Here is a 17252-nt window from a genome sequence, read left to right as displayed (position 1 = left end):
CCCCGAGGAGCGATCCGGGAACCCTGCGACACAGAGCCAGGACACCTTGGGAGCCAAGCTGATAGGAAAGCCTTGGGGTTCTCAAGGTCATGACCTGGGAGCTGCCCCCCTCTCCTGTGTCTAATCCCCAACCCCACCCAGCAAGTGGGATCTCTCTCCACACGTGAGCCTCAAGACTGTCTTCAGGATAGAAATTGGGGGCAGGGGGCTTGAGGAGGTGGGGGAAGCAAAACACCTGCCATTCAAGCCACTGCCTGGGAGGTGGGCAGTGCCTAGGAATGGAAGGGGAGGCCGGAGCCCAGCTGACAGGTGATGGGAAATTTCACCCACCTGAGGCCTTTGGCTTCCCTCAGAGGATGGTAAAGGGGAGCCTGGGACCCCCACCCCTGTCACACCCACACCAGCCACCTGACACATTGAGTTACGTAACCCCTCAGTTTCATCTGAAAAATGGGAACCCTAGTGCTGTTTCATGCGGAAGCTAAAGAAATAAAATGGGATAAAAAGAGGTGCCCAGTGCAAAGCACAAAGTAAATGCCACATGCTAGCTAAATATTCATTCCATCCCCTTCCCTTCCTCCCATGCACGTGAGTGGTGTCCAATAAAGGCACCGCTAAACGGCTGACCTGTTCCGGGGGGTAGGAGGTGCTGCACATCCACCCTGGCCAGGATTCCTCTAACTCACGGCCCACAGGCTCGGTTCTCATTGACCAACTCAGGTCCTTCTCGCCCTGTCTTGTTTTGCTTGAAACCTCAGCATGGTCCAGCCAGGTCTGCCCTGCCCTCTGCAGGAACCTCAGTCCTGGGTGCCACTGGCCCTTCCAGTCCCATTGTGCAAAGGAGGTCGATGAACAGATCAGGGTCTGGATTACAGCTCCTCCCATATCCCTCCTGGGTCAGCTGCCTCTTCTCTGGGCCCTCTGGCAATGGAGGCCTTTCCCTTGATCCTAGAGGTCATTCTGGTGAGTATGGTCAGCTGGGTGAGGGCGATAAGGGCAGGCACGCAGCCCCCTCCATCCTCTTGCCTGGGGCTGGGGCCAGAGCCAGCCTTAACAGGGCAGTGAAGGAATAGAGGAGTTGGTGTGCCCCAAGCTCTGCTCCCTCCCACAGGACCAGCCTTGCCCAATGGGTTTCCTTTTGGGCAAAATGAAGATGACCAAAAAGATGGCTCTGAGGGTTTTCACAAAGACTGGGATTCCAGGGTGCAGCTCCCCAGAACTTGGAGCTTAGGCAATACTCAAATCCTCCCAAAGTCTTGGAACACCCTCTAGGGGCTGCAGCCTGCTCAGGCCTAACCCACGTTCTCTATTTGTTCCTGCACTGAGTTCAACTCAGTTCAGCCAGCTTGGTCCCTGGTTCTTTAGTTTGTTCACTCATTTGTTCGTTCATTCATTCACTCATTCATTCATCCACTTATTCATTCGTTCTGCAAGCAAGGACTGGGTGCCCCTTCTGCACCAGGCTCATGCTAGGCACTAAGCCCATAGAAATGATTCAAACTCAAGGCCTGCCCTCATACCAGCTTTTACATGCACTTGAGAACCCACGCCTGATACTCCTGGGGTAACTGAAGACACAGCTGAGAAGCCAGGCCGCTGGTGAGCAGCCCCCTCTCTCCTGTGCCTCCTCCAGCGCCCACACCCTGCTGGGAGGGTCCCCCGCCAGACTCCCTGCTCTCACTCCAGATCAGGAACTTCTTGAGGGCGGGGCTGGGCCCCTGGCACTGGTGGCACTCAGTGAAGTCGGCTGGAAGCACTGGATGGAATCTGCACCCAAAGGGACCCATCCACAGAAGCAGAATTCCCATGACTGGGGAGGGGCTGAGGTGCGGAGTAAATGAGACGCGTGGGAAAGGCCTGCCCCAGGCCTTCGGGAAACGGTGATTCCCTCCTTCCCCTCGCCTTCGCTGCCTGGGATCACACAATGGTTCAAGAGTCATTTTAGGTGGTCCCCAGGTGAAGTGGCCGACTCAGGTGTGCCCTGGTCCTGTTCCAGAAGTGCCCATTGTCCCAGCCTGGCCCGAGTGAAAAGGGCCGCAGGTCTAGGGGTTGCAGAGAATGACTCACTGGCCAGGAGTCAGCGTTGACTCAGCAGGCAGGAGTCAACTAAATTAGCACGCTATTCCATCTCCAGTGTTTCTTTTAAGAAGCCTTCATCTAACCCCAGGTTTTCCTGGGTCTACCCCTCCTACAGCAAGGTCCGGAGAGGGAGCATGGGGGCAGGAGGAGGTGGAAGGCAGCGATGGACTTGGGATCAGATGAAGAGCCCCTGCCCCCTCTCAGGATTGGAGAGATGGAATCTCTGCTCTGTAACTGGGGCAGCGCCAGGAACATGCTGGCCCTGGGACGCTGCGCAACCGGGCACGCGGTCACTGCGCCCCCTAGTGGGAGTCCACTGCCTTGGCACCCGCCGCGGGCCCTGGTCCTCACCCACCTGCTCTTCCCTGGGATGCGGGACCATAACCTGCTCAGAAAAAGGAGCAGCGCGGTGTGTATTTGTGCGTTTGTGTATGTGCGTGTGTGCGGTGTGTGTGTGTCTTCGGATTCCTTCATTGCTTTGCCCACTACTGCACGAAGTCAAGCTGATGCCCCCAGCCCAACTCCAGTGTACTGAATCAAAGTGTATAGAGCCCTCAGGTCTCAGTTTCCTCATCTGCGTTTCAAGAAGATTGGAGGGATGGCCGCTAAGGTCCCTTTCAAGTGCAGTTGTAGAGTTCTAAGGCCCTGTGACTCCAGAGTGGGGAGCTGGGGAGGCAGAAGAAAAAGTAGCAAATCCCTTGGAAAGTGCTTCCTCTAGTGAGCAGTGGAAATAGTCCAACAGTACATTTCTTTCCTTGCCCCTCACATCCAGGAGACCAGTTCAGAGAGGACATGTGAGGAGTGAGAACAGCTGCCCCTGGGAATTCATCAGACAGCTCCTGCCCCCTCCCACCCCCCAGGGAGCTCATGACTCACTCGGCTGGAATTTTCTTCTCCCGCTCTGGTATTTGCTGGGAGTTGGAAACTGGAAGCTGTTGGCCCTCTGCAGAACTGTGGTGGGAAAAAGAAAGAGGGAGAGAAGATGGGGAGGGAGGAAGAGTCTGTTAAACGGGTAGGATAAACAGGGAGTTTTTTCTTATGGCCCAGTTACCAAAAGTTAGTAGACTAATGGTCATAATTGACTGAGCCCCTTCCTTTCCTCAGACCGAACCATCCTGTCCCTATGACACACACTTCCAACTTTTCATTCATTCACTCATCAAATTGTTTTGAGACCCTGCTATGGGCCAGGTACTGCCCTCTTTCAGAAAATATCTCAAATTATGAGCCATCATTCTAACTCACCCATTGTTAATAAGCATGTGTGCATGCATGTTTATATGCATACATGTATATACATATGTCCGTATATACACAAGCATATACGACACGTTCATTTTAAGCAGAGCAGCTCTTTGGAGCTGAAGTCTCCCATCAAAGCCCCAAATGTGTCATAGATGAACCAGAGCTGCTCTCATCGAAGCCTGGAAGCTTCAGAAAGCTCCACCCTCTCTCTACCCCCAGAGCCCCCAAAACCCTTTGGGAACAAGTTTTAACTGAACTCCTGGACACTCCATGGCCACAACCCCTCCTCTTGGCCTGCTTCTGATGGAAACACATTTGCAGGATGCCGTGGGCTGCGTTATGAAGACCCTTTGCCCAGCTGGGCCTTGAGAATCAGCTGAGCAAAATTAACATCACAGGCAGAAGAAATGGGTCTTAGCCATTTGGGACCTACGAGTGGGGTGTAAATGTACCCCACTCCCACACTGGGACCTCAGATTTGGCCTCAGGCTCCAGGTCTCCGTGGTGGTTCCATCACGGCCGGAGAGAAAGACGGGGCAAGGCACACCTGAACGGCTCCCACACGTGGGACCAGGAGGTGTGGAAGGAAAGGAAGCCCGCAGGACTGATGTGGGCGTGGAGAGTGGGTGGGGAAGCTTTGAACACATCTGGCCCTGCCCGCCCTCTGTCTGCAGAAAGTCCTAGATTCCACTCCCCGCCAGGGCTCAGAGCTGCTGTCAGCTCTTACCAGCCAGGCTGTGGAGCACAGGCGTCCACCCGACCTGGGGGCTTCCTTTCCTCAGCAGGAGGTCGTTCAGCTCCTGAGCTCCTTGGCTCCCCTCCCTTATCAATTTGGAGAGCTTTGCTCCTGCTGTGTCTGGTCTGGCGGTTCCCCATCCCACAGGTCTGCTGTCATAATCAAGCCCACGGGTTTGAGGGGGAGGAGCCTATGTGGATAGGTGAGGGTGCCATCTCCCTGTCTCCCCACTGCAGCATGAACAGTCTACGTACGATGTAGAGCCACTTCCCCCTGCCAAGTGCAAGTCATGGATGTTTTACATAAGGAACAAGCACGGCTGATTCCTGCAGACCAGAGTTAACCTCTTCATCACCTCATGGAGAAATTACTCAAGAAACACAGAAGAGTGCCAGAAGCTCTTACTGCTTCTCCTTGGCTCTTAACTTTGTGGAATGGGATTTATTAGAAATGGTTAAAATTCATGAGAGGTTTTCCATCACTGGTGTTTACAGGGCGTCCATGCACACATTTTTACCACAATAGGAATAGAGTGGGTAGTCATGATTTGATCTGGTAATTTTGAGCAGAGTAAAGCAGGGCTGTTCCCTTCTTTTTAGTTTATCGTATATTTATTTAATGTGTTTATATTTGTTTTAAGGGAGTACTTTTGGAGATCTTAGTGTATGACTCTCTGCAAAAGGAGTAAGAGGGTAAGTATTGTGACACAGGGTGCTGATGACATCATTTTATTAACAATAAATGTCCTCCATAGGCCATTGGACCATCCTGTTATCAAATTATTGCCAGAAAAAAAATGGATAAATACCGATTTTTCTAAATCAGAATAATTTGAGGGCAGATTCCCTCCTAACTGTAACTGGTTTATGTCCAAGAACCCAGTGCACTAGATCAATTCGTTTAGTTGTTTAGGCGTGCATTTTATAACTAATGCATCCAAGCAGGCCTCTAGGAAGCTGCTCTTCTGCGATTCCCAAAGCGCAGGACGTGGCCCTCCTGCCTGGAGGCATCTGGGGTGCTTCCAGAAACGCAGATACTGGTCCCCACTCTAGACCCAAGGCATCTGAATCTCTGAAGGAGGGCACCTAGGGATCTGCCTCTTAAGCAGGATTTTTACGAACCACTAAACTAGGTGTTTTAGGGGAGCATTACTGAGCATTTTCTATGGCCTCTATTACACAGGGCTCGGTTTCTGTTTTAAACCATCATGGTGGGCATGCTCTATGCTAAAGAACTTTGAGGAGGGGATACGTTCCTTGATGAGCTGTGGCAGTCCCAGAGTCTTTTCAAAGGTGGTAAAACATATACAATATAAAAATCACCATTGTAACCACCTTTAAGTATAGGGTTGAATGGCATTAAGTACATTCACGTTGTTGTGCAAACATTAATTCCATCCATCTCCGGAACTTCTTCACCCCACTGAAACTCTGTCCCCATTAAACAATAATCCCCATCCACCCTCTTCCCCCAGCCCCTGGTTATCACTTTTCTATACTTTCTGCCTCTGTGACTTTGACTATTCTGGGTGCCTCATAGAAGTGGGATCATACAATACTTGTCCTGGCTTAGTTCACAGTTCACTTAGCATAGTAACTTCAAGTTTCATCCATGTTGTAGCATGTGTCACAACTTCATTCCTTTTTAATGCTGAATAACATTCCATTGTGTGGATATAGCACAATTTGTTTATCCATTCACCTGTTGATGGACATTTGGGTCACTTCTCCTTTCGGCAATTGTGAAAAATGCTGTTATGAGCACGATGTACAAACCAGGCATCTTTTTAAAGCAACATCCTGGTCTTTTTCGGCATGCCCTCGGCTAAGCTCCGAGTCATTTATCCAGGTGAAAATAGTGATTAACAAAGCTCCGTGACACCCACAACATGATGTCAACCCTACACTATCTGGTAAAGCGATGGACTCACCACAACCAGCAACATGAAACACAGAGCTTAGACTATGCCAGCGATTGTAGCCTTACAATGTGGTCTGCTTGGCAGTGATGGAAATCATGATGGATAAAGACAAAACCAACAGAAGATTGCTTGAAAGTCGTGAGGTCTGTTCACTTCTCTGTCTACTATGTTTCTTATTCTGGAATTAAACTGGACTGTGAAACAAAATGCTTTAGCCACACGGCCTTGATCTCTCTACCTAACCCCATCCTCCTGGGAGAAGTTCTCTAGCTGAGTCATGTTTTGCTGTCATGCTCTCACCTGCCAGCAAAGGATGCTGCACGAAACAGCCTTGGGAAAACTATTGCTGAATTTTCTGCAGACCCCATTGTTCAAGACACGACCAAACACACCTCTCAATATCATCTATTTGACACGAGCTGGAAGATTTCCATAGGGTGAAGCATTAGGAAAAGTGGTACCGGCTCTGAGACCTGCTGCAAACCAATGTATTTTTTTTCCTTGTGAACAGTCAGAAGTAATTGTCTGTTTCCATTTGAACTCTAGCTGCCAGAAAACTCAGAATCAAATTTATGATTCCACTAGAGCAACTGTTTAGGATCATGGTCTGCCTCTCTGAGGTCTATACCTCCTAAACTGGTTTTCCCTTTCATGTATATATCTTTAGGCTTTATCTTTCATATATATAGACACACAATTTTGTTTTATGTCTTTCTTGTAAGTTGCCTAAAATCCTCTGACAGTTTGAGGAGAAAGGAGAAATGGAGGGAAGGGATGAAAGGTGGGCAGTCTTCGTATCTATAAATGAGGAGCCTGGAGCCCAGGGTGATGGAGAGGCCAGCAGTACCCAAGACTCTGTCCACTGCCTGTGCTAAGCCTCTCTGGACAGCACTACAAACGGTACTTAGCAAATGTGTTTTAATGGCAATTTGTCCTTTTTAAAAACAGCTCACATGAGAGGGTAAATCCAGAGTTTACAGGATTCTGGCCCCAGCCCTGGTCTTCCTGTGAAACCATCACTCGTAAGAACATTTCTAGGTTCATGTGGCAGTTCTGCTCTCGGCCACCAGAGGGAAGCGCAGGACAAGTAGAGCTGCGGCTTTCCCCGGGCAGCTAAGGCCATTGGTCCTGATGATGGCAAGCTGCTATTAGCCTGTTTCTTCCCACCCACAGGTCACTAGTTGCCCTTGACTAAATCAAAACATTCAGTTCAAGGCCCTTTATTAAAACAAGCCGGAATGCTAAAGACAATGGCTTCTTTGGGTGTGCAGCATCCAGCACTGGGCCACACCACTTACTAAGCTGTGTGAGTCCTTGGGAAAACACTCAGTCCATTTGAACACCTGTAAAATGGGCTTCATGCTACTTACCTCACATGGTCATCCTGAGGATGAAATGGGGCCGTGTACAGGGAAAGCCCTGGCCAATACAGGCACTCAGTGATACGGCATTTGTTACTGCGCATTCCACAAGTCACCAAGCACTGGTAGTGGCCCTGTGCTGCCCCCTGGTGGCACCAGAGAAACTGTGCTGCTCAGAGAGGTGTGTGGTCCAACAGCAGCTGAGCCCACCTCCTTTTCCCTCACGGGCTATGGAATGCCAGAGGGCCCCTCACAGATATTCAGAGGACGCTGCTCCAGGAAAGAGGGTGCTGGGGCCCCCTTATCTCTGCCTGTGACACATAGCCAGCCAGCCCCCTCCGCCTCCTTCCCACTTGAGATTCCAAAGCTGCCCATGGAGAGGGAGGCTGGGCCTGGGTCCAGTCCCCTCACCCCCACTTGTACCCCGGCCCCCAAAGGTCTCAGCTCCACTGCCTCTGAGCCTGAGGGCCAGGCCTACTGTCACGTGGTCCTCCATGAGGAAAAACCGTCCATGGGGGTCCCTGTCCCCCCTGCCCCCTTCCACCCCCATGTCCCAGGATCACGCAAGCCCGTCTGTCTGTCCCGCCCAGGCAGGCCCTCTGCTCACCACGCACAGCTTCAGGCTCCTCGAGGCCACGTGGAGAGACTGCCCTGGGCAGGGCCTCCCTCAGGGAGCTGTGCTGGGCGAGGGGCTTCAGGAGGGGTGAGGGTCGGGGTCCCTGTCGCCGGGGTCTTTCGTCCCAGGGCTCTGCACTGGAGGCCTCACTGCCACCACGGTCTACCTCTTCGTCCGAGCTGGGAGGAGGAAGGAAAGAGCAGGTGAGCAAGGAAGCCTGCCATCCCGGCCGCACTGTGCCCTGCCCGTCGCTGCCCTCCAGCAGGCAAAGGGGTTCTAGGGCAAGGGCCACGGGTTAGTTACCTCTATGCCTGGCACCCAGTCTCTGGCTTTGTTATGGGCTGACCCATGCCCCGCCCCCCAAATTCACATGAAGTCCTAACGCCTAGTACCTCAGAATGTGACTGCTTTGAGAAACAGGGTCTTTAAAGAGGTAATTAGATTAAAACGAGGTCATTAGGGTGGGCGCTAATCCAATCTGACTGGTGTCCTTACAATTTTCCTTACAAGGAAATTTAGACACAGGCATACGTACGAGGAAAATGCCACATAAACGAGAAGACCACCATCTACAAGCTGAGGAGAGGGGCCTGGAACAGAATCTTCCCTCATGGTCCTCAGAAGGAACCAACCCTGCTGACACCTTGATCTTGAACTTCTAGAACCGTGAGAAAATAAATCTCTGCTGTTTAAGCCACCCGTCTGTGGTCCTTCACGGCAGCCCTGGCACGCGAATGCAGGCAAGTTCAGATCAGAGCAGGTGAAAGAGGCCCAGAGATGTACAATGAAGTATTCATGTGAAGGCTGGTCCTCCCATCCTCACCGTCCCCGAGCAGGACTCCTGAGCTCTCTGGGGTAGAATGAGCTCATCATTAGGACTTGGGCCTAAAACGTCAGGCATTTAAATACTGCTTGCTTCCCTTGGGAGTAGATGAGGGAATGGAAAAGACTACAGAAAAGAATGCGTGGGGGGATATTTAACCTGGGTCTGAAATAGCCATCAGGAATTCAGGTGGTGTGGGAGTGGAAGCGGGGTGTCCTAGGTAGTGGGGACAGCTCAGCACAGTCCTGGGGTGGGGAAGCACAGAACCTATTGGCATGAATATATATATTTCTCCCTCTCTTTCTCTCTCTCTTCCTCTCTATGTCCAGCATGCTTCTTTGTGTGAGGGCACTGCCCCTTGTCCATCTGTGAGCTTTGGTGGGCCATCTGTCCATCAGCCTGCCCAAGCCTGCCACTCACAACAGCACCCCGGGCCAGTTCATCGATTAGCCCTAATGTAATGTTAGTACCAGTTGGAGCCCAACCTTGAAATCTTGATATGTGGACATGAATCTATGGATGTAGGCTGAGGCCCCCAGCAGCCAAGAGTTCCACATACGGGCCTCTCCGTGGATGGCTATAGATCCAACATATTTGCCTTTGTTACTTAAGCTTCTTTGGGTTGTTCTACACCCTTGACATGTTAATTCTTCGATCCTGACAACTCCCTACGGATTATCCCATCTTACAGATGGGGAAATGGAGGCACAGAGAGGTCACACTGCAAGTGAGTGGGGGTAAGACCAGTTCCCGAATGCTGTCCCCTTGCCCAACCCATCCTGCCCCCGTCCTGCAGCAGCAGGAACGTACCTGCTGTCGTCACTGGTGACCAGGACACGCACAGCCAGCACGTCCTGCCCAACCACTTCCTCCCCGGGGCTGATCCTCACTGACGTCCACTCAGAGGGCAGGGGGGAGGCGACTCCGCCAGCCACATCCCCGTGCTCGAGCTCCGGGACACTCTTGGGCTTCTTGGGGGAGGTTGGTTCATCTGTTGAGAGGAGAAGAGGGTCTAGAGAGATGGTGGGAATGGACCGCCCCACAGGGCGCCTGCCCTTCCTCCAGAGGCTTGGGTGGACACTCTAAGATGGACCTCATCCACCGTGCCATCACTGGATCCCCACCACTTAGCCCACCGGACACCCCAGCATTTAGAGCACATGTCTTGGGTGCAGGGCACGAACGTACACGCTGTCTGACTTAAGAGTATAGGAGGGTCTGTAATGTCCATAGGTCCCACCCCAGGTCCACCAGCCTCTGCATTGCTGTTATCAGAATCACAATGTCCAATGTGTCACTAAACCCAGTGGTAACTTCTCATTTCTCATCTTACTTGACACACCAGAAGCCTCTGACCCCGCTGATCACTCCTTCCTTCTAGAAACAGCCCTTCTCTCAGCTTCCAGGACAGCACAACCTGGCTCCCTCCTCCCCACTGGCTACCTCCTTCTCCCTTTGTTTCTTTCACTGGTTGCCCCCGCCCCACCCCGTGACCTCTGAGCACTGGAAGGTCCCAGGACTGTCTTTGAACCTCTTCTCTTCTCATCTCCACTCATGTCCTTGATGATCTCATCTGGTTTCAGCCTTAAATAACCCTAGACAACAATGACTCACACATCTCTCTCTCCAGCCTGGACATTCCCCTGAATCTAGACGCGTATACGCCACCGCTTACTTGGCATCTCCAGGTGGATGTCCAGTAGACACATCACGCTCATGCCCATGGAATTCTCCATCTCTGCCTCTCCCCAAGCCTGCCTCCCGCATGGCCCTCCCATCTTGGTAAATGGCAACTTGGGCCTTCAGGTTGCTCCAGGCAACACTTCAGTGTTATCCTTGACTCCTTTAGTTCTTTCACTCTTCACTCAAGCTATCAGCAAATCCAGTTGGCTCTACCTTGAAAATACGTCAGGAATCCAGGCACCTGTCACCACCTCTTCTGCTGCCACCCTGGCCCCAGCCACCATCACCTCTTGTCTGGGTTACAGAAACGGCCTCTACTGGTCTCCCTGCTTTCCCTCTGGTCATGCCCCACCCCTCAGTCTATTCTCAACACAGCTGCCGAGTGCCTGTTAACATGTAAGTCAGATCACGCCACCCCCTGTCACAATCCTCCAGGGCCCCTGTGACCTCAACTCCCAGTGCTGTCCCCGGCTCTCTGCTCTGACCACGTGACCGCTGTGCTGTCCCTCCGCACGCAGCACGCCCCCCATCTCAGCCCCGGCTCAGAGGCTCTTGCCTCTTTCTTGGAGACACTGCCCCCAGAGGGCAGGGCTCGCTCACCCGCCTCCTTCAAACCTTTGTTGCCTTCTCAAGGAGGTGACCCTGACCGTCCTCCTGAAACTGCAACCCACACCCTCAGCACTTTGCTTTCCTCTTTATTTTTATTCATAGCACATCGCACCTTCTAATAAACTATACACTTTTCCCATTTATTTTGTTTGTTATTTCTCTCCCATGCCTAGAATAAAAGCAGTGATTTTCGCCTTTCATTTCTTGCTAGAATGGTGCCTGGTGAAGAGTAGATGCTCAATAATAAATACCTGTTAAATGAATCAATGAATCAATGAATGAATAAATGAGCAAGACAGGCAGCCCAAGTCACAGATCCCTCTTGGCCACTAACTGGCTCCACGACCCCCTCTCTGGTCACAGCGGGGTAGGAGTCCTTTCTCCTCTCTAAGGCTGACATTGCACTTGAACTTGGCTCCTCCTACACTGCCCCTACACTGCCCCCCCCCCGCCCCCCTGCCCCGGTTAAGGACCATTATCTCCTCTTCCCTGTGTCATTAATTCTTTGTCTACTGGATCTTTTCCATCAGTATTAACATATGCTGAAACCTCTCCGGTTTTAAGAAGGCCATTTTTAATCCCAGTTCCCCCCTCCCCCCACTCCCCAGCCAACTCTTCTTCCCCCTTCCCAGCCAATCTTCTGGGAAGACTTTGCTGCACTTTCTCCACTTCCTCACCTCCCAGCACTCACTCCTCAATCCCCTATGATCCTGCCTATGCCTCCACTACCCGAACTGCCCCCAGCAAAGTCCCTAGTGCCCTCCTTGTTGTTGCTAAATCCAATTCACAAGGCTTTGGGGTCCTCCTGCAGCTCTTGCCCTCTGAGCCCTCCCTGCTCCCAGGGCGCTTACTCTCCCTGCCTAGCTGACCGTTCCATCTCAGCCATCCCGACTTCTAGCCAACGCTTAAGTCCCGGGTTCTTCATGCTTCTACCTGGGCCCTCTCATTTTTTTCACCACACACACTCTTTCTGGGAGATGTTATCTACTCTTTACTTATCATCTGCAAAGGTAACTCGAGAAATTTTGATTTTTATGTGCAATGCCTCACATTTTAAAATACTATACACACAGGTCCAACGCGACACGTCTACAGCCAGATGCAGCCAGTGGTTTGCCAGTTTGCAAGCCCTGGTACAGGGCATGCTTGCTGCGAGGACATGTATGCACCCTTCTGCACTGGGGCGGCTGTGGACAGAGGAGGAGCATCTGGGAGCAGGTATCATAACTGGATGCTTGACTGTGTCGTTATTATAATGGCAGCAGCTTACTTTTATTGGGTACTTTTATCAAGGATTGTTTAAGTGTTTAACATGTAATAAGTCTATTAAATTCCACACAAGCTTCCGAGAAAAGTAGTATTATCCCCATTTTGCTGCTGAGAAAACAGGTGAACAGAGAGGTTAAGACACCAGCACTCGGTCGGACATTTCGTCAAAGGACGGGGACCAGTCTGTATGTCTGTGAGCACAACCAAGCCACAAATGGACAGCAGTGCACGTGGCCATGATTCTGGGAGTTTGGACTGGAAGACGTCCCCAGTTCTTCACTTCCTCCCCATAACAGAGTTGTGGTTTGTCCTATGACCTTGCGGTCCTTCCCACTGGAGTAGACGGGGTGAGCTTCCCTGCTCAGTTGACATGAGGCTTGGCCGTGAGACTTGCTTTGACCAGTGGAAATCAGTGGGTGTGACATGAGCAGCGGCTTTCAATGGCCTTGCTGTCTGGCTAGTCCACTCACACTCCTGCTCGCTGGCCATGAGAAGAGTTCGTCCCAGATGGCTGCTGCCCCTTCAGCAGCCTAGGTGCCCGACTGTGGGCACATGGAACAGATCTGGAGCCAACCTATGGTCTAGCCGATCCCATGAGAGCCCAGGTCACCCTTACACCTGCAGCCTGAAGCAGAGCCACTCAGCCAACCCACAGACCCACGAGCAAGAAAAATGATGTTACAAGCTACTAAGATTTGGGAGGCTTGTTACACAGAATTGCTGTAGCAGAGACCTGGCTCTATACCTGGTTTATATGAGTATAGGCGTATGTGCCTGTGAGCTCTGTGCACAGATACTTATAGGGTCAGCAGAAGCTACTGTGCCCTCCTCTGATCCAGGCTTGTGCTGGGGATTTGGAGATAAATCAGCCATGGGTCTCCTTCTGCCTTCAAGGGTCTCTTTCTGCCCCAGAGGTGCAAGGTCTGTTCACAAATATCTGCATTAGAAGGTAGACCACAAAGAGTGAGGCCAGGACGAGGTGGGAGGGGAGGGAGATCTGGCTTCCAAGCAATAAAGACTTTGGGTAGAAGGCACCGTTTTAATGGGGCTTGAGGATGCGTACGATTTGAACAGGGAAGGGAGGTGGCAGACCCCTGGGAGCAAGAGCAAAGTGGGAAAGCACTGCCAACTGCATGGGAACAGAAAATAAGTCCATGCGACTGTACAGACAGGGGAAAACCAGTGGGAAACTGGTCAAACCAGTGGGAAATGATTGCTTTGACATCAAACCAGGAAGGGCCTTGAATGGAGCCCCATTTCTGCTGGTGAACTTGTTCCTGTTTTCTCCCCAAGTCCGGAGGCCCTTCCACTCTCCCCCAGAACCCAGGGAGACAACAAAACATGTTCTCCTATATACAGTTTTTAAGCCCATTTTACAGATGAGGAAACCGAAGCTCAGAGGTGTTATCTCACTTGTCCGGGGTCACACAGCTCCTAACTGCCAGAGCCACTTTTGCCTCTGGGCTTGGAAAAGCTCCCTCTGCTGTCTTGCCCACAGTTCTCTTGGAAGAAAACAGTTTAACAAGAGCAATGGAACTAAGTTTACCAGTCAGGAAAATAGAACCCAAGCCAGGGAGTTCAACAGAGTAAAGTTAATACAGGAAGCTAATAACGATGGTATTGGATGAGTTGAAAAGCCAAATGGGGAACGTGAGGCAACCCAGAGATGAGTAATGGCAGGAAGCCACTGGCTAGGGGGACACCGGAAGGAGCTGGTGCTATGAGTCCAGAGGCCAGGGCCATGCAGTAGGAGGCGGGTACCACAAAAAAGACACAGCACTGCCCAGGATGCAGAGGGACAGGAGGAATACGCTGGCTTCTCCCTCAATTCCACCCTGCACTCTCCCACTTGTGCGTCCTAATGGTCAAACTTAGTAGGAAACCAGTTCGCAAGAGAGCTTGGGAAATGTCTTTTGCAAGGGTTACACCTCTCTAATACAGAGCGGAGCAGGGGAAGGGCAGGGAGTGTATCTGAGAGCAAATAGGCAGATGTCCAGGGTACTAAGCATAGTGCAGTCTCCTTGCCCTCTTTCAAGGTGGATGAGTGAGGGGACACTGACAAGCCCTCAGCAGGATGGAGGAGGGACCTGGGAAGGGGTCTGTGTCAGGTGTTCCCTCCACCTAATTGCTCTAGGAGGGACATATGTCTATCCAGTACCAAGGTCCTTTGCAGTGCATGTCCCTTTAAAAGATAAAAGCACACGTGCCTGAAGACAGCACAGTTGCCATCCTGGGGCTTCTGAGAGTGTACTACTGGGAATGCCAGTTTCTAGGGGGTCTTCAGGCGATGAGTAAATTGATAGGTAGCCCTGGGCCCCAGGCCCGCCTGCCATACTGGGGCATGGCTGTCCTGCCCGGCTGCACTTACCAGGAGTCCCCACTGTATGCCTTTGGCTTTCACGCTAAGTGAGCTGGGGAGCTGCTGGAGTTTGGAGCAGAGGAGAGATCAGACTTGAGTTCTCACAAGATTCCTCTAGCTGTTGTGTTGAAAATAGGTTGAATGGAGTAAGGAGAACTCTCTAGAAGGAGAGCTTAGAGGAGGTTACCGGAATAACAGAGGAAGAGGTGACAGTGGCTGGGGCCAGGCGGTAGCATGGAGGTGGTGGGATGTGGACAGACTCTGGCTGTACTTAGAATTCACAGATGGACTGGACATGGGGCCAAGAAAAGAAGAGCCAAGAATGACTCCAGCCAAGGCTCTGAGCTGAGCAACAAGAATGGAACTGCCGTGTCCAGAGACTGCAAAGGCCGAGGGCAGTGTCTGTCTCAGGGGAAGACCAGGAGTTGGGGGTGGACGTGTAAGTTGGAGCCTCTCAGTAGACAGCTAAGTGGAGATGGTGAGCAGGTAGCCTGAGCCAGAGCTCGAGGAGGCTCCCTGTGCTGAGACTCAGGCACTCACTACAGCAAAACTGAAGTGCTGCTAGCAGGTGGCAGGAGAAAAGGGGCTCAAGCTGAGGCCAGCGTGTCTAAAGGGAGATAACCAGTCACCTTCAAGAGAGCTGGGGGACCAGAAAACTAGAAAACAATAGATGTTGCCACTCCATGTGAATCGAGACCTGTTTAGTCCCCAACCAGAAGATGTCCCGTCAGACTCTGAGCCCCAGCTGACCCAGAATGCCTCCCTCAGGGCACTCGCTGCTGCACGAAACCAGGAAGGTACTCCCCAGAACTCAGCAAGAGCTCTTGCTGGGCACACTCAGCTCACTGACTCTGCCTTCCCCAAACCCTCTGCCAGAGGCACGGTTAGCCCCGTTCACAGAAGGGACTCGCCCGGTGCCTCTGAGTCAATACGATGTCCTGGGGCCAAAGCCGGTCTTCTGCCAAGTCCAGGGCCTTCCCCTGTGCCAAGGGTCTCCTGAGAACAGCATCTGATTCCTGGCCTGGGCTCCTCAACAGCTGAAGATGCTGCTCTAGGTCACCTCTAGCATCAGTGAACTTTAATGTCAGTGCCAACTCAAGGTTGCCACCAGGAGGTGAAAAGCTAATGAGGGACCGCACAGAAAGCCTTTGGCCCCGTGGAAACAGTGGCATTGGGGCAGTGAAAGTGGCAGTCACTTCTTTTACTTATTTAAGGGATGAAAGAAAAAGCTCTGAAAGTGAATGAGTTCTCAGAAATAGAGGAGAATGGCTCACCCCCACCCGCTTTGCTTGACCCCCTTACTCTACTCAATATTCAGGTTGCAGGGATTTTCTTTCTTTGGCTGGATTATTTCTTTAGGATCAGTTCCTGGGGTGTGATTACTGGGTCAAGAGGTCAGAATCCCTTTAATGGGTCATAATACTCGTTGCCATATTGCTTTCCAGAAAAGATGGTCCCCATTTAACTTTACACTTAATACTAGTGATTAAGTTCATATTTTTTCTTACAATCTACTTCACTATTCCTTTACTTATTCAGTGGGTGCAGCATAATTAATTTACATTCCTTTGAAAGCCAAGTTAGAACATTTTTGGAAATGCTTGTTGTTTAAGTGTTTTCTTTTAAAATTTGCTTGAGTGTGAACAGTCCATGCATAACCTTTGCCCATTTATTATGGGGTCTTTAATCAACAAATATCATGTGCAAGGCCCCTGAGACCATCGCTTTGCAGGAACCTTCTAAATGCCACAGCAATGAACATCTTTGTCATCACATCGAATTCAGATTTTTCCCCAGTCTGACTGCCTGTTGAATATTTTCATTTTTATTTTTATATGTTAAGTTTTAAAAATGTTTGTAAGTCAGATGTGGGGTATGTTTTTCCTCTGTAATTTTTTTCCATTAGAGGTTTTAAAGTTTAGAAAGTTACCACTCCATTATTTCACCAGTACTTAATTCTATTTAATACCTAATTCTATTATTTACATTTTTTATTTTAATTCTTCCATCCAGTGTTTTTGGATAAAGAATATTCTACCAAACTCTTATGTAGAATGTAACATGCAAAACAAAAACTGCCCCTAAACAAACAAAAAACTCACTTCAAAGAGGTACGGGAAAGCCCACTTCAGCAAAGTTAATTAGGCTTCTTCACTGGAGGACTCCTCAGACTTCAATACGCTAATGAATCTTGTGGATCGCCAAGATTTGGGAGGACTGGCATGATTAGTATAAAACACTTCTCAGACTCTGTGACCATGGAACCCTTTTTTCACAAAGCACCTCTTGAAGCTAGTGTTCCATTGTCACACTTTGGAAAGTGTTGTTTTAACCCAACTTCAGATCAAAAATCAAAACCAAACTATAAGCTCCATGAGAATGAGGATTTTTGCCTGTTTCACTCCCTGCTATATTCCCAACATACAGTAGATGCTCAGTACATATTAGGTGAGTAAACAAATGTGCACATGAACAAGTAAACAAATAAGTGCATGCACAACTAAACAAAACACATCAAGTCTAGTACAACACCGAGATACGTGCAGGCTAA

The 17252-nt window shown here is 50.7% G+C and overlaps 1 protein-coding gene across 1 annotated transcript in view; it reads right to left on the bottom strand.

Annotated features, from left to right (window-relative positions):
• The window catches only part of MICAL2 (microtubule associated monooxygenase, calponin and LIM domain containing 2), a 222435-nt gene that overhangs the window by 59576 nt on the left and 145607 nt on the right, over positions 1-17252 (bottom strand). Inside the window, exons 27-29 of the mRNA XM_060018505.1 lie at positions 9592-9772; positions 7950-8137; positions 2956-3030 (exon numbers count right to left, since the gene is read on the bottom strand). Of these exons, the coding sequence (XP_059874488.1) occupies positions 2956-3030; positions 7950-8137; positions 9592-9772 (444 nt within the window). The remainder of the gene's footprint in view (positions 1-2955; positions 3031-7949; positions 8138-9591; positions 9773-17252) is intronic.

Source organism: Delphinus delphis, chromosome 8 (genome assembly GCF_949987515.2).
Source record: "Delphinus delphis chromosome 8, mDelDel1.2, whole genome shotgun sequence".
Taxonomy (NCBI): Eukaryota; Metazoa; Chordata; class Mammalia; order Artiodactyla; family Delphinidae; genus Delphinus; species Delphinus delphis.
The sequence above is the reverse complement of the archived record's forward strand: the minus strand, read 5'-3'. Positions and strand labels throughout refer to the sequence as shown.